Consider the following 18,126-nt stretch of genomic DNA (forward strand, 5'->3'; position numbering starts at 1 on the left):
ACCTTTCTGATATTTAACTTTGGCTTTAAAATATTCAATTTTTTTTCACTTCTTAATACATATGAGACATGTTAATAACATCACAAAAAAATAAGACTATAAGTGAAATTTCAATAAACCACGGAGACATTAAAATTAAAATTGTTTAGAAAAACTATGTCATCCTACTTTGACCAAACTTAAGTAAAACCCCATTATTTTTACAAAACCAAATGTACCTGTATTTTAGACAATAGACACTTTAATATACAACAACAACAATAATAATAATTAGTTTAATGTATTTTTCTTGTGTATTTTTTTTACAAGTTGGGTGGCTTTAATATATTAAATTTTTGCAAGACTTTTAGCATATTACTTTTATATATAGTATTATCCGTTTAAATTTTCAACTTTTAGGTTTTTCGATTTTCACCATATCCTAACCAAATGGCAAATACTACCAAGTCACTCCATACTTAAAATGAAAATGGCAAATTGTGATAACATGGCCCCAATATTTCACTATTGTTTGGGCCTTTCTAGTTTGATCTACGAACATTAAAGAGGATAAGACACGAAAACATTTACAAACTATAGGTATTATTGAACCAAGATCACAAGAAAATACAGAATACATGAAGGATGAAATATTTCGTAGTCATCCTCCAAAATACGCTTTACGTTCATCAAGAATACAATAAACCAACTCTAGATTGCCTCGAACCCTTTTTGAATCGAGTTAAAATTGAGGTTATACTTTGCTTGCTGGTTTGGATAAAACACTCCAAAGTTTTTCTCGAGTTCAGGTTCCTTATTGTTCTCGTCAAACATGGCAAACAAGTATGTCTCTATGGCTCTTCCCGGCCTCTTAGGTGTACCCTTTGGCGCGTGTGCAACCATATTTGTGTAGTATGTGCGTGCATTGTCAAATGTCGCTGCAAATGCACCCGCTGATGGCCATCCGGTTTCCGATATCACAATTTCCACTGAGGACCCTCCGGCCCTCTCTAATGCTGAGTACATCGCATCTACTATCGCGTCAAAAAGGTTTTGGTATCCATTTGCTCCATCTTGTACTACGGTTCCAGGAGAAGTAAATGTTGCATAGGCTAGTGATATCTGTGTCGGATTTCCTATGTAACTAAGGAAAAAGAAACAAAAGGGACTTAAATGTAAATTAATTATTCAATATAATTTCATATAGTAGTATACTAGGTTAGAACCCCGTATATTACACGGGGTTGAATAATAAATTATAGAGTTAAGTGCCATTTTCGTCCCTGTGGTTTGGTCACTTTGGCCATTTCAGTCCATTTTTCAAAAATGCGCCATTTTCGTCCCCCACGTTCTGGAAAGGTGCCATTTCAGTCCAAAAATCATAACCCAGTTAAATCAGTTAGTAAATAAGGACTGATTGTGTAAATTTGTAACATAAAAGGACTGATTGTGTAAATTTGTAACACCACCACCACTAGCCCTGCCACCACCACCACTCCGCTGCCACCACCGCCACCACAGCCACCACCGCCACCACAGCCACTGCCACCACCACCACCACCGCCACCACAGCCACCTCCGCCACCACAGCCACCACCGCCACCACAGCCACCACCGCCACCACAACCACCACCACCACAGCCACCACTGCCACCACCGCCACCACCGCAACCACAGCCACACCGCCACCACAGCCACTGCCACCACCGTCAATCATCACGTTGATCATCATCAACAGTTCTTCGAACCACAGCCACTGCCAACGTATCATCATCATCATTCAATAACATATCATCTGGCTTGTGCGATCAGAAGTTCATCATCATCATTCAATAACATATCATCTGTGTTCTTCATCAACGTATCATCATCAGTCACCGTTCCTCCACATCTTCTAGTCACCATATCATCTCCATTAGAACCTGCAACATCACTTTCCTTTGTGCTTCGAATCTCACCATCCTACCTGCAACTTCATCAACCCACATCGACACCGATTCCGATTTCGCACACCGAAACCGCACACTTCATCATCTTCTTCGTCTCCGGTGTTCCACCCGTCACAACTACGACACCGCATCACTACACCGTCGTTCAACCAGAATCATCATCCGTAGTATCGGTCATCTTCTCCGCGACCTCCTCCGACATCACGTTCATTAGCACCGTCACCGTATTCATCTCAGTTCCTGTTATTCATCTCCGTCGAGCATCATCGTCGAACTCCGGTCACCACCATTCATTCATCGTCACCGTTGCCGATCATCTCTATTCTCCGACACATTCTGATCTCTGTTCACCTTCAACCTCCGTTCAAATTTCTACTACCAACCGTTAGCACCGCAACCTCCTCACCTCCGATCACCTTCACCACCACTTCCGTTCATCATCGAGTCTATATCATCGGGATCTCACGGTGTAGGGTATTTTAGAAACGGTGATGATGGTGGTGGTGGTGGTGGTGGTGGCAGTGGCTGTGGTGGCGATGGTGGCTGTGGTGGCGGTGGTGGCAGCGGAGTGGTGGTGGTGGCAGGGCTAGTGGTGGTGGTGTTACAAATTTACACAATCAGTCCTTTATGTTACAAATTTTCACAATCAGTCCTTATTTACTAACTGACTTAACTGGGTTATGATTTTTGGACTGAAATGGCACCTTTCCAGAACATGGGGGACGAAAATGGCGCATTTTTGAAAAATGGACTGAAATGGCCAAAGTGACCAAACCACAGGGACGAAAATGGCAGTTAACTCTAAATTATATATACTAAATAATAAAACAATATATCTTTAAAAACATCATTTATTGTACGTGTTGAATAAATGTAATTTTATATACCAAATAAAAAAAGTTATATCTTTAAAATCACGTGTATTACACGGGTTGAATAAATGTAATATTGTTTACCAAATAATAAAATAATACATCTTTTAAAAACCTCATGTATTACACGAGTTGAATAAATGTAATATTATATAGGGTAAATTACTTTTTGAGTCCCTGTGTTTTATGTGTTTTAACCACTTGAGTCCAAAAGCAAAAAGTTTAACGACCTGAGTCCCTATAAGCATTTTTCTTAACCATTTGAGTCCAAATTTCTAACACTGTTAGAATTATTTTGTTAAAATTTGTTAAATGACCAAATTACCCCTATAATTAAAAAATAAATAAAAAACTAATTTACTTCTAGTTTTCTCTCTCTTTCTTTTTAAGTTTCTCTCTAAGAGCATGTATAGTGGGGCGTTATATGCCCTCATAAAGCCCTTATAAAGCCCCAAACACCACTACGAGGGGCTTTATGAGACAAAAAAAGTTGGGTGGCGCCATATATATAACGCCGGTGATGGGGGTTGTTTTCAAAGTTTGGACCAATCAAAATAAAGCAAGGTTTTTAAAATTAATTAATAAAAACGAAAATTAATAATTAGGTATTGATGGGTAAGGGCTTTATGACTACGGCCTCTAGTGATATAAAGCCCCTGTGTGACGTGGCACGACACGTGTCGCATAACGCCCCACAAAGGGCTTTATGACTACGGATGACCTAAACATCATCTGCATTTCTCTCTCTCATCTTTCATTCTCTCTCTCTAGACCTCCAACACACTTTACTCCCTCACCCAATTTTCACCACACATAACTTTCTTGAACCCACCCACCATAAAATCTCCACCCAGCCTCACCACAATCAGCCATCGTAACCATGGGTGTGGACTACTACAAGGTTCTTCAGGTCGATCGCGGTGCTAAAGACGATGACTTGAAGAAAGCCTACCGAAAACTCGCCATGAAATGGCACTCGGATAAAAGCCCTAATAACAAGAAAGATGCAGAAGCCAAATTCAAAACCATCTCTGAAGCCTATGATGTATGTGTTTTGGTTGGTTAAATGGTGATTTTGCATATGGGTATTTGTTTGTTTGGTGAATTGTTGGATTTGATGGGTTGGGATCACAAATTCTGTGGTTGGATGGTGGGTATATGATTTTTTTTTTCGTGGGGTTTTACAAAGTTATGAAATTTGATGTTGGTTCGGTTTTGGTTTGATTTTGGTTAGGTTTTGAGTGATCTGCAGTTGCTTACGAGGTATTGAGGTTTATGAAGTTTTGAACTGTATTGATGAATTTGGTTAGGGTTTTGATTGCATTTATGTTGTTAGTGATCTGCAAAAGAGGGCAATTTTATGATCATTTATCAAGTTTTGAAAATGATTTAATTGTTTGGTTAAAGTTTTGAGTGATCTGCAAATGAAACCACTTTATGATCATTTATGAGACCATTCTGAGTGATCTGCAAATGTCGCCGACGGTGGTGACAGTGGTGGTGGCAGTGGGGCGGCACTAGTGGTGGGGGTGAGACGGTGGTGGGGGTGAGACGGTGTGCGATGGTGGTGGCAGTGGTGGGGATGATGGTGGGGATGGTGGCACTGTGTGTGTTTTATTATATATATATATATTATATATTAAAAGTGTATGCTTTAAAAACTTGTTCCTTGTACTTATATGCATATAAAACTTGTACTTTGTGTGTAAATGACCACATTACCCTCTTAGTTAACAGACTTGGTGGATGAAGTTAGAAATTTGGACTCAAATGGTTAAGAAAAATGGTTATAGGGGCTCAGGGCGTTAAACATTTTGATTTTGGACTCAAGTGGTTAAAACCACTAAAACACAGGGACTCAAAAACTAATTTACCCTATTATATATATCAAACAATAAAAAAATTACATCTTTAAAAATATGCGCATTACACGTTTTGAATAAATGTAGTTTTCTGTACTAAATAATTAAAAATATATATCCTTAAAAAACCCCGTGTATTTTATGAATTGAATAAATCTAATTTTACATATCAAATAATAAAAAGTTATATCTTAAAAAACCTCATGTGTTACATGGGCCGAGTAAATGTAATTTTGTATAGTGAAAATAAAAATATTTAATATATTAATACAAAGTTTGGTTTTCGTAATAAAAATAGATTATTCTGTTGTTGCAAAATTTGTTAACGAAGTCTCAATAAATTTAACCTTTTATTTAAAAATCCGTAAATGTATAAATGATAAATAATATTAGTTAATTTTATTTTAAGTTTCGTCAAATTTATTTGATACCAAACTAAACAAAACGTTCAAATATAATTAATTCAAATAAATAATATTATAAATGAGAAGGAGATTAAACTAAATAATAATTATCCATAAGATATTAAATTAATAATATTTAGTAGGAGAATTATCTATAATATATATTATTAAATTAAATAATATTTAGTAGGAGGGTTATCTATAAATAATTAAAAGAAATTAACCTAAAATAATAATTATCTATAAGAGATGGTCTAATATGATGACAAGTTTCTTTTATTTTATACACTACTAGAAAACTGCTATTATTCCTACCAAAATTTCCTACATATTTCCTACGAACGAAATTACTGACACTTTTCCCACGAAATTCCGACGAATAAGGAAGGGTCTTAGTTTTATGACAAAAAAAGTGACGAAAAAGCCACAAATTGTTATGCGTAGGAAAAGTGTCAGAAATTTCCCACCCATTTCCTACGGAATTCCTTTTCATTTAAATTATTAGTCGGAAATTTGTAGGAATCGGTATGCGTAAGAAATGTGTCGGAAATTTTCGACGGAATTCCAACGGAATTCGTTTTCATTTCAATCATTAGTAGGAAATGCGTAGGAATCCAATTTATCCTAAAAAAATATTCATAATAATTAAAATTTATGATATTAAAATATAAAGTTTTATTATTTTTAAAAATATATGTTATGTTTAAATTAATTTATTTCTATCCGTAGGAAATGTGTCGGAAATTCTGACAAATTACTCACGGAATGGATAAAAAAATTGTAATACATTTTATATATTATTTTCAAAACAAATTTATTAATATCCGTAGGAAATTTGTCGGAAATACCGACGCATTTCCTACGGAATGGTTTTAAATTAATATCCGTAGGAAATGTGTAGGAAAATACCGACGCAAACTCTTGATCGATGGCCTATTGGATGCATGAGGAAGAACTAGCCCTTGTCACGAGCGTCGTGGACGCGATGAAGGGTCGCCAACCCGGTGAGACCCGTTACTGGCTGGAAGCTTTTGCTAGCTATCGGCATAACGTGGGAAACGACCGACTCAATTTAAACGCTTGCCAACACAAATGGCGCGAGCTACGACCGAAGCTCGATCGTTTCAAAGCCTACTACGACAGGGTCCCGGGCGGTGAGATAAGTCACGAAGACCGGGTGGCGGTGGCCAACATCGAGCTCCGGGGCAAGGAGCGGAAGCCGTTTGACAAGCTCGCCCTTTTCGAAATATACCTAACGCTTTAGGTTTTTTTTTAGTTTGTAATCTTTTTTTTTCTGTAGAATTTTGTAATTTTTAGGAAATTTTAATAAAATTTCAGGCTTCTTTTTTTAAATGTTGTGTGTAATTTTTAATTTTGTATTTTTTAAATTTTTAAATAAAGCTGGTTAAGCCACGCCCCGCCATACCCCACGAACACGTCACTCACCAGCGGGGGGGTCGAACTCCACGTGTCAACCCATGCCCTAAACCCTCGCCCCACCATACCCCACGGTCTTATATGAATATAAACACCTTTTAGACGGGGTTGTCATTAAACCACGTCTTATATATACTATATAATAAAATAATAATAATTTTCATCTAATTTTGCTATTCTTGTATAAACCATTTCCACTCAAATTTTTTGATTTCCCCCCAAGGCCCGTATTGTCTTTTTTCCCTTTGAGACTTCCCCCCAAATTTCATTTCCACTGATCCCCAATTCTTTTTATCTTCCTGCTCCTTCTCTAACCCTAAATCAATTACTCCCTAAGTATAGTTGAATGGCCGAAGAACAACAATTGCAGCACCTGCCTTCTTTTTTCTTGTTGTTGAGTTGGGTTCCATCTTTGTTCCACTCGGTCTTCTTTCTCAACCTCTATCAATCACAGGTAAATAAGGATGTTCCACTCTAATTCGTTATTGTCATTCGTAGGATTTTTGAAACGGACTCAAGCATCTGGTTCGCAAGTTTGGTTTTGCATTCTCTAGTCGCGATGACTCAAAAGAAGGGCGAGACAGTGGTGAAATGATTCAATTAATGGTGAGTTACATGGTATGGTTCTCGATTTGTTACCCATTTTTTTTCACTTATTATGAAGATATTTTTACAAGATTTTGTTGCACACCAACTGTTTGTGAAAATGTCTACAACAACCTTTGAGTTGTCAAGACGAAAATGAACTGTTTGAACCCTCTGACGCTCAAGTCAGCATATGATCATTGTAGATCTACAAGCATGTGCATATATGTATGGGTATATGAGGGAAATCGAGGAATGCTAGAGATTAGAGAAAGAGAGAGGAGATGGAAATGAGCTGGTTTGTAATACTCAGGTAATTAACAATTTTAAAATTACTCCCTTCCTATGATTATTAGAAATGATGGTTGAGGCATTCAGGTGAACTACTACATGTGCCATTGGTTTTCTTTGAAATGGATTACTTGTCATGTTCTAGGGGTATGCTATATTAGATTTCAAAAATGGACTGATCATGATGAATTTCTGTTATTACCACCTAAAGACACTTGCTATTATAGATAAAGAAAAATGGATAATCGCCTCGGTCGATATGGATTTGCGAAGATGGTAATTTTGATTCAGAAGTGATAATTTCACCGCATATTTTTCCTTTTTATGGCAATTGTCTTTTACTATTTATTGGATGAGATATGTTGTTTGTGCTAAAACTTAGAACATATACCACCTACATAACATGTTCATGTGGTTTGGGAATGGTCTAAGAAAATGATGAACCGGTTATCTTTTGGAATTGAAGGTTGGGTCACCCAAGATGATGTAAGGCTTGCATTGGGGATATTAGGAGCACTTTGTGAGCAGGTGGAATATGATAGCAAAAACACTTTATTGCAGACATATTTGAGATCCTTTACACGTTCAAAACCGTAATGATTATCTTTTAAATGTGTTTTATTTGATGACTATTTGTGCATCCAGTTGTCCGACGGATTCATCTTAGAGAAGATGTCGTCTCCCTTGGGTGTTCTTTTTGTTATCTTTGAGTCTCGGCCTGAGGCTCTAGTTCAGGTATAGTGAAAAAAATATTTTTCTTAATTTATCATGCAATTCTAAAATCTTTTTTTAACTAAACAGATTGTATCATTAGCCATTAAAACTGGAAATGGGCTCCTACTGAATGGAGGAAAGGAAGGAAACCGCTCTAATGCAATCTTGCACAAGGTCAACATTTTTAAATAAATTTGTTGATACAACTGGATATCTCAATTTATTGATATTATGTTGCTACATATTTTTTTTTGTTCCAAAATTTTAGATTATTACTTCATGCATAAAGAGTTGGTAAAGGGTTAATTGGCATCGTTACTTCCAGAGACGAGATTCCCGAATTGCTCAAGGTTAGTTATGTAGAATTTCGTTCTCTACGATATAATAGTCTCAAGTATTTTTTTTAATATGTAACTACATTTCTGCTGCAGCTTGATGATTTAACTACATTTTTGGTGCAGCTTGTAATAACTCTTTTTGTTTACTCTTATTTGTAGATGTGGCACGACACAAGAGAAGCTACGGATAATGATATAGATTTTTTGTTGATCATGATGCCGTGAGTTAGGTATTTCGTTAGTTTAGCTTATATAAGATTACATGTAGTTTATTTATGGAATTTAATGTAGTTTGTTATGCATTCAACAACGGATTGTAATTTGACGGGTTTGTTTTCGAATTGAATGTGTATTGGGTTGATTAGAAAATGTTTGATTGGTATATAAGCTTGATGTGTATTTCCGAAAAGCCTTTTCACTACAAAATTATTTTATTTTCCAGCGTAAGAAATGCGTAAGAAAAAAAGATACATTTTGTTGGAATTGCATAAGAAAAAACCTTAATTTCGTAGGAATTACGTAGGAAAAATATATACGTTCCATTGGAATTGTGTAGGGAAAATACTAATTTCGTACGAATTGCGTAGGAAAAAAGAATACGGATTGTGTAGGATTTTTTTTTTCGTAGGAATTTTGTAGGAAAAACGAGTACATTCCGTTGTAATTTTGTAGGAAGAAAAAAAAAGATTCGTAGGAATTGTGTAAGAAAATTAAAATATATAAATATTATATAATAAATATAAATATAATTGTTTTAAGCACAAAATTTTAAAAAATAAATATTCCGTGGGAAATGCGTCGGAAAGTTAAGAAAATTAGTTCCGTGAGAAATAAGTAGGAGAATTCTAACGAAACATTTGTGTGGGAAAGGAGTAGGAAATTCCGTAGGAAATGCGTCAGAAAAAAATTACCCACGAGTAGAATTCCCACAGCCCATTTTCGTGGGAAATCCGTGGGTAAACGCAGTTACCCACAGATTTCCCACGGAAATTGACGTGGGAATAATAGCAGTTTTCTAGTAGTGATAGTATAGATTTACCTAAGTTATACTTACAATCACATTCAGCATTCTCAATTTTGACTTTAGTTAGTTATATCTTTTTATGTCAAACAAGGAGTGGGCCACCATTTTAGTCCCCATAACACATGTGGCGAATAATTATATAAAAATGGTATAGTTGTTATAAACTATGATCCTTGTAGTGTATGTAACACGTCAAATAATTATATAAAAATGGTATAGTTGTTATAAACTATGATAAATTTGGATGAAAAACTACTAGGATTCTTCAGCACTTCGTCGCGGCCAGACGGTTGATCCATCGCGGTGTTGTGATTGGAAGAAACCCGAAATATAAAGTTGTGATATACTAGAATGATAAGAGAAGAAAAACGAACATATGAAACTAGGAAAATATTTAAGTTAAATAGTTAAAGAAATTTATTTAGATAATAAAAAGATTTAAAAAATAATAATAATTGTTATTAAGTTAAATTTAAGTTTAACCATAAAAGTGCAGCCTAGATCAGTAAATAGAATAAAAAGAAAAATATTTCTCTCATCTAAATGGAATAAAAGAATGGTAGGTGTCCAATTTTTAGATGGAATAAATAGGCCTTAAATTAGGAACGAAGCATGAAAACTAGTATACTTTATTTTTATTTATTAGTATAGAGATATACCTGAAATATGGATATACATTAACCAACAATGGTGCATTGATGGCAACTAGGAACCCGATGATCGGGTCTATGTACGCACGGGCATCATCCCTGAATGCACCTTGTGACGGAGGATAACTAACTCCAATCATAGATGTGTCGATCGAAGTTGAAACTTTGATTTGATCCTTGAGGCCATAAAACGAGACAACTTCCCGGATGTTGGTCAAAGCTGGATGAACCAATGGAGCCAATGTGCCATCAGATGGCTTAACCTCGTTACCAACTGCTATGTAACGAAATTTGACATCCGGATAACTCATGATGTTTCTCCATACCCAATCAAATGAATTGTCACGACTTGCAGCGACGTATTGAAGATCCGAATTTGGGATCCCTACCATCACCTCAATATCGGTACCACTCAATGCTTGTAGAGCGGCTTGGTTAGGATCATAGAGTCGCATTCGCTTTATGTTGTTTGAGTTGTATAAACTTATGACTTGTGCCGCGGATGGAAGATTGTTTCCAAGCATTCCGTAACATACTCCAACTTGTGATTCTGCATAGAATAACGGTCTTCATTCATTTTAGATCATTTAACGTTTTTATTTTGTGAGTTGTGCTTTTAAAAATACGAGACTTTAAAACTATAAAGCTTTTATAAAATTTAAACACATTACTCTCTTTAACAATTACATAGCTACATTACGATATTTTTTTTTTTTAATTTGCTTAACTATTATAACGGTTACAAATGAAGGATTATATCACAAGAAAACGTCGGTGGATACTCAATTACTATATGTAGGCGAACGGCATCTTAGACCATGTACTTCCAGGGGCGGACCTATGTGTCTTAATGGGCGGCGGGCGCAACTCTTTGAAAAAAAATTAGTGTGTGTTTAGGGCAAAAAAAACGACCGCCCCCTTGAAAATATGGTTGAACCCCTCATTTGCATCTTTAACAAATAATTCTCGGGTCCGCCATTGTGTACATGAAGTTAAGATTTTAAAAGCAAATTATCCTATCACAAGAAAACGTCGGTGGATACTCAATTACTATAAGTAGGCGAACGGCATCTTAGACCATGTACTTCCAGGGGCGGACCTATGTGTCTTAATGGGCGGGCGGGCGCAACTCTTTGAAAAAAAAATTAGTGTGTGTTTAGGGCAAAAAAAACGACCGCCCCCTTGAAAATATGGTTGAACCCCCCATTTGCACCTTTAACAAATAATTCTCGGGTCCGCCATTGTGTACATCAAGTTAAGATTTTAAAAGCAAATTATCCAAAAACGACAAAGAGATTGAAATGAACCTGCTGTATCTAGGATTAATGTGGCAAGAAGACCAAAAATAACAAGTAGAGAAGCCATGGAAGACATGTTTGGTTATGTAACATATGCCCCTTTATATAATGAGCAAGAAAACCATAAAATTATATAAATATTTAGGCGGCTAATAATGTCAAAACATGATATTGTCATATTGAGCAAGTGGAACTTTAGAAATGGGAAAAACCATTGGAACTGCTAATGTTATAACAAACAAACAAATGAATAAATGGATCTTATCCTATATATAATAATGGGACATATGCATGAATCATTATATGAATTGTGCTTTACGTTTCTAAGACAAAAACTAAGTGGAACCAAAACTTGTTGGTTGGAGGGTTATTATGAAGTTTTTTGCTCTACCCAGTGGCGAAGCTTGCCGTCGAAAACTTGTGGGGGGGGGGGGGGCGAAAATGTATATACCCAAAAATTCCTATACGAAAACTACATATATAACACTACTGGGCGAAAAATTCGGGAGGGGGGCCCCGCCCCTATGATCCCGCGCCCCTGGCTCTACCAACTATAACTAGAGATCTGAAGATTATAATAAAGTTTTATTTTCTACCGACTACAGCTAAAAGGTCAAACTCATGTTTTTTTTTTTAATAAAAAAAACTAAGATTTTACTGAAAATCAACGAGTTTAGATAGAGCATATTCTCTTTATCAACTGAATATATTAAGCATGCGTGTACAAGATGGTTTTTTCATGGTGGCTTATTGCCTACTTGTAGTTTTTATCTTTTATTTTGGGTGGATGATGGTGATAGCTAATGATAAATTGAAGCCACCCGTTTCTATCTTTCCAATAGCCTCAATCTACAATAAAAACATTTAACTTATCGCAAGTACCAAAAGGAACTATATTAATAAGTCAAATTCCTACTCAACATCACAAATCAACTTAATATATGTTGGGAGATGTAACACCTTAGACAAATATCATATTGGTTGTGGACATGAAAGATATTATCAGACCTCAAATATCACAAGCACGCTTTGGGCGCAATGATTGTGGATCCCTTCGAACTCCACTATTAAGCATGCCCAGGTGGAAATAGTATCACGATGAGCGACTTTGTGGGAAGTATTCGTCAGGGATAACAACAAAAAATTCCGTGAGACCCATGTAAGCAAAGCGAACTAATATTGATGTTACAAATAGTATTAGAGTCACTTCTGGCTCATTCCATTTCGTGGGGGCAAACCTTATCAAGGATGATGAGTCCCCTGGGGTGTTCATGTGGACACCTTAGGCAAGTCCTATATACATGAATAGGATGGTGGGACAAAACTAATAAGGACAATTAGCCCATATTGGAATGATTGTAACACTCTATGAAAATCCCACATGATCGTAGACAACAAAGATGATGGGTTCATAAGTGATTACCAACTCATTTATAGTATAATGAATGTTAATCGTATCAAATCTACGCAGTTAAGTGTGATCATTTGGAATAGCATCATGTGTGACCTCTTGAGAAACCCACTAGGGCAATCAAAACCAATTTCGTGCTCCATATAGACAAAGTAGACAATACTGATAGTATGAGAAGTACATTTTATACATATATTTTTAATGGCTAATACATGTTGAGTGGACCCAAAACATGTACTTTTTTGTCTAGAATTTTTAACATGGTTATAAATAATAAGTGTGTCAAATATTAAGAGCATAACACTCGTAAAGACCATGGGGTATGGTCAAGTTGAAATTGCCATGTAGACGCCACATTATTTCCACTTGGTTTCCACGTATGAGGAAGGTTTGGTTTTACTTTCTGGTGTAGTTCCCACTTGGTTTCCACATACGAGAGAGGTTTGGTCAAGTTGAAACTACCATGTAGACGTCACATTATTCCCACTTGATTTCCACATAAATCATTACCTTTTTGCTTCCAAGTGCTGGTGGAGTTCTTGACGCCATCACAATGTTGTGGCCACACCAAGGGCGGCATGGTGTTCTACTTTGTGACTCAATGAACATGCCAACTCAATAAACACTTCAATTTTTCACTTATCCTTCAAAAACATCAATTTTCTCTCAAAATCTACTTACTTCACAAACATTCAACATTGTCATCTATTTTAACATTAAATTCTCAAAAAGGATCATTTTTTTTGTATAATTAACTATTTATTGTAAATTGTATTAGTTTAAAATACTTTTGTAAATATAAAGTATATTGTAAAATTTTAACAAAATGCAAATTAATACAACCAAGGATTTTTTTTTCTCCAATGCACGAACATATGGGTCTTTGTATGGCAATTCAAAACATATCGTTTTTGACAAGTTGGGTGGCTTTAATATGTAAAAAATAGTCAACTATTTTTTCGTTTATTTTTTAAAGTTGGGTCGCTTTAATAGTTTAATATACTAGAATTTTACCAGACTTTTAAAGAATATTAAAAATATATATTATTTTTTAATAAACTATATATCCGTTTAATTTTTTCATTTCTTATTGGTTTTTCATTTTTTATCCATCCTAACTAAACACCAAAAAGGTCACTCAATACCTAAAATAAGCATTCTCATATTTTCATGAGCCCAATGCCTACTAATATTTGGGGTTTTTATTTTTATTTTTTTGCGGTCCAACTATAAACATTAAAGCCAAGTGGGGCTAGATCACTTGGTAGAGGCTCTTGCCTCTTAGTTAGGCTTGTAAACGGACCGAACGTTCAGTGAACCGTTCATGAATCGTTCGGCAGGAAATTCATTCATGTTCGTTTATTTAATAAATGAACAAACATGAACAATTTAAATAAACGAACAAACATGAACAATGTCTCGTTTGTTCATCTACGTTCATCAACGATCGTTTATGTTCGTTCATTTACGTTCGTTTATGTCCGTTCATTTAAATTCGTTCGTGTTCGTTTATATCCATTTGTTTATGTTTATGTTCATCTTTTAAATGTAGTTATTACTAATTAAATTTAAAAATCTACTTAATTTTCTTTATCATCCCTTAGCTAGCTTTGACTTTCCGATTTCACAACTTTCTTTTATATGGTATTAATATATTTGATTTATATTTTCTAATTTAAAAGTAATCTTTTCTATCATATGAAACGTGAATTAAGGTTTTTCTTCTCATCTACTATTGCTATACAATTCAAAGCCTTGTTCAATTATGTTCGTTATAATTGTTATGTTCTTTTATGTTCAATCATGTGTGTTTGTGTGCGTTTATGTTCGTGAACCGTTCGTTTATACTTTTAGCGAACGAACATAAACGAACACGAACATGTTCATTTTCTTAACGAACGATCACGAACAAAAAAATCCGTTAATTTAAATGTTCATGTCCGATCGTTTGTTCGGTTAAAGGTAAATGAACGAACATGAATATGCCTCGTTCGTGTTTGTTCAGTTCATTTACAAGCCTACTCTTAGTAGGAGGTCTTGGGTTCAGTCCGAAACAAGAGTGATGTATTTGTAAATATAGAAGTTTGGGAGAGTAACATTAGCCATTCAAAAAAAAAAACAATAAACATTAACGAAGGATATGACATTCACAAACTATATGTATTATTAAATCAGGATCACAAGAGAATACAAATACATTAAGCATGGAATATTTTCAAATTCACCCTCCAGAAAAATACGCTTTATGTTCATCAAGAACATGATAAACCAACTCTAAATCGACCCTAATCCTTTTTGGATCGAATTGAAATAGAGGTTATACTTTATTGTTTAGTTTGGATAAAACAATCCAATGTTTTAAAAAGTTACGTATAAAGGGTTATTGACGTTTAAGAACGGCGGGGGAAACTTGCATTTGCATTGAGGTTGATGACCGTTTTTTCATTTAAACAAAAAGACTCTATTACCCTAATTTAGCTAAATTAGTCAAAAAGAAAAACTAAAACATAATTTATATTTTAAGCCCTTTTTTTTATCTCAACCATTAATTTACATTTTAGGCGTGCCCATCGCACATGTGCACCACATCTACTATTGTGTCAAAAAGACACTATACACGTTAAGTATGTGCGTGCATTATCAACAAAAAGACACTATACACGTTAAGTATGTGCGTGCGTTATCAAATGTTGCCACAGATGCACCAGCTGATGGCCATCCGGTATCGGACACCACGATTTCTACCCAGACTTTTAAAGAATATTAAAAATATATATTATTTTTTAATAAACTATATATCCTTTTATTTTTTTCAGTTCTTATTGGGTTTTCATTTTTTATCCATCCTAACTAAACACCAAAAAAAGTCACTCAATACTTAAAATAAGCATTCTCATATTTCATGAGCCCAATGCCCACTAATGTTTGGGCTTTTTATTTTTAAATTTATTGTAGTCATACAAGAAAATACAAATACATCATTAAGCATGGAAAATGTTCAAATAAGAAAATACAAATACATCATTAAGCATGGAAAATGTTCAAATTCACCCTCTGAAGTACGCTTTATGTTCATCAAGAACATGATAAACCAACTCGAACCCTTTTTGCATCAATTGAAATAGAGGTTGTACTTTGTTGTTTGATTTGGATAAAACAATCCAAAGTTTTTCTCGATCTGAGGTTCCTTATTGTTCTCATCGAACATGGAGAATAAGTATGTCTGTATGGCTCTTCCTGGCCTCTTAGGCGTGCCCCATCGCGCATGTGCAACCATATTTCTTAAGTATGTGCGTGCATTATTAAATGTTGCTGCAGATGCACCAGCTGATGGCCATCCGGTTTCAGACACCACGATTTCTACCCAGGGCCCGCCAGCTTTCTCTAATGCTGAGTACACCACATCTACTATTGCGTCAAAAAGGTTTTGATATCCAAGTGCTCCGTCTTGAACTACGATACCAGGAGAAGTAAAAGTAGCATACGCTAGCGATATGTCTACCGGATTGTCCACATAACTAAGGAAAAAAATAACACGGACTTAAAATCTAATTTAACCATTATTCAATAGGCCTTTATTTGTTTGTATTTACTCAACAAACAATAAAACAGTATAGTTATGAATATTTATGATTATCTTGAAGAAAAACATACCTAAAATATGGAAAGACATTGACTAACAATGGCGCATTGTTCGCGACTAGGAATGCGATGATCGGGTCAATGTAAGCCCTAACTTGAGCCTTAAATGCACCTTGTGACGGAGGATAATTGGCTCCGATCAAGGTCGTGTCAATTGCAGTTGAAACTTTGATTTGATTCCTGAGGCCATAAAACACAACTGCTTCATGGATGTTGGTCAATGCAATATACACCAACGGAGCCAACGTGCCATCAGACGGGTTAACCTCATTTCCAACTGATATGTAACGGAACTTGACATCAGAATAAGTCACAATGTTTCTCCATACCCAATCAAATGAATTGTTGCGACTTGCAGCAACGTATGAAAGCTCTGAATTCTGGACCCCTACCATAACCTCAATGTTGGATCCCCTCAATGCTTGTAGAGCGGCTTGGTTAGGAAAATAAAGTCGCATCATCCTAATGTCATTTGAGTTATATAAACTTATGGCATCTGTCTCTGACGGAAGATTGTTGCCAAACATTCCATAACTTACTCCAATTTGTGATTCTACATAGATAGATAGATTAACGATATAAGTCATTTAATGTTTTTGTTTTGCGAGTTGTTTTTATAAAAATGTTACATTATATAACATAATGAATGAAAAATGGTTTCAACTACTCTAGCAATGATATTTGATTCTTCAAATGTGACAATTAGTACCTTTTTACGATTGGTTTCAACTACTTGAACGTGACAATTTAAATATCAAATTGTACTAAACAAACCGCGATAAATACCCCAATCGAAAGAACTTTTCGTCGATGAAAGGTCAACGGACCCTAAGACCATGTAGTTATTTCCTTAATTAAAAAAAACGAAAACGCTAACGTTGTGTTCCCGAGTGTCATTTAACAAAGGAAAATAAATGACTTGTAAAAGGATCTCAAAAAAAGGGTCGTGTTTCAGATTTTTTTTAAGGAATGAAAAGAAGAGAAATTGAAGGAAAACTTATGTCTTTTTTCTTCATTTTTAATCCCTTCAAATTGGAGAGATTTTAAAGGTAAGGATTTTTAATATATAAAATCCTTACTTTTTCTTTTGAACTCGGGAACACAGTAATAAATTAAAATTTTCCTGTAGCTACTCATTTCTTTTTCTCTCCTAAATTCATTTTCTCTTCTTCTCTTTCGTTTATTAAACTGAGGAACACAGAGGGAGAGAGAGAGAGAGATATGAACCCGTTGTATCTAGGAACGAAGCAAGGAGACCCAAAATGATAAGTAGAGTAGCCATGGAAGACATATCTGGTTATGTAAAATGTAACATATGATGTCTCTTTATATAATAGGCAAGTAAACCATTAAAAATATACTAGTTGTCTAATTCAAACATTGGCATATTCTCTTCATAATTATGTGTACGTGTATAGAGTACACACACATGGTTCAATTCCTTCATGGCGGCTACTGGCAGTTTATGTCTCATATAATCATGGTTATAAGTCAACGTTGTTCATCTCTTCTCAATAAAATGGCAGTTTAAAGGTAAGGATTTTTAATACTACATAACTAAATAAAAAGTTTAATAGATTCAGATTCAGATGTATATTGATGAATGATCGAGGCTATTAAGACACCACATGGGCTGCTCGATTGAAACTATGATTTTATATGTATGCCAT

At 35.2% G+C, this 18,126-nt stretch overlaps 2 protein-coding genes across 2 annotated transcripts; both read right to left on the reverse strand.

The window, feature by feature from the left end:
- Positions 1-563: 563 nt before the first annotated feature.
- On the reverse strand, positions 564-11,552 carry LOC110864380 (lichenase). Its single transcript, XM_035974314.1, has 3 exons — positions 11,413-11,552; positions 10,115-10,655; positions 564-1,123 (listed from the first exon to the last, which is right to left on the reverse strand). Exons 1-3 carry the CDS (start codon positions 11,477-11,479, stop codon positions 691-693), a joined length of 1,041 nt encoding a protein of 346 aa, XP_035830207.1. The 5' UTR covers positions 11,480-11,552; the 3' UTR covers positions 564-690.
- A 4,374-nt stretch (positions 11,553-15,926) lies between these two features.
- LOC110864382 (lichenase) lies at positions 15,927-17,738 on the reverse strand. Its single transcript, XM_022113432.2, has 3 exons — positions 17,684-17,738; positions 16,469-17,009; positions 15,927-16,332 (listed from the first exon to the last, which is right to left on the reverse strand). Exons 1-3 carry the CDS (start codon positions 17,736-17,738, stop codon positions 15,927-15,929), a joined length of 1,002 nt encoding a protein of 333 aa, XP_021969124.1.
- Between the last annotated feature and the right edge of the window lie 388 nt (positions 17,739-18,126).

Source organism: Helianthus annuus, chromosome 6, assembly GCF_002127325.2.
Source record: "Helianthus annuus cultivar XRQ/B chromosome 6, HanXRQr2.0-SUNRISE, whole genome shotgun sequence".
Lineage (NCBI taxonomy): Eukaryota > Viridiplantae > Streptophyta > Magnoliopsida > Asterales > Asteraceae > Helianthus > Helianthus annuus.

Coding starts and splice junctions, on each gene's coding strand:
- LOC110864380 (XM_035974314.1), bottom strand. CDS start 11,479: ATGTCTTCCATGGCTTCTCTACTTGTTATTTTTGGTCTTCTTGCCACA. Junction 10,656..11,412: donor ATTAATCCTAGATACAGCAG/GTTCATTTCAAT, acceptor TATTCTATGCAG/AATCACAAGTTGGAGTATGT. Junction 1,124..10,114: donor AATGTATATCCATATTTCAG/GTATATCTCTAT, acceptor CTTTTTCCTTAG/TTACATAGGAAATCCGACAC.
- LOC110864382 (XM_022113432.2), bottom strand. CDS start 17,738: ATGGCTACTCTACTTATCATTTTGGGTCTCCTTGCTTCGTTCCTAGAT. Junction 17,010..17,683: donor TTCGTTCCTAGATACAACGG/GTTCATATCTCT, acceptor CTATCTATGTAG/AATCACAAATTGGAGTAAGT. Junction 16,333..16,468: donor AATGTCTTTCCATATTTTAG/GTATGTTTTTCT, acceptor TTTTTTCCTTAG/TTATGTGGACAATCCGGTAG.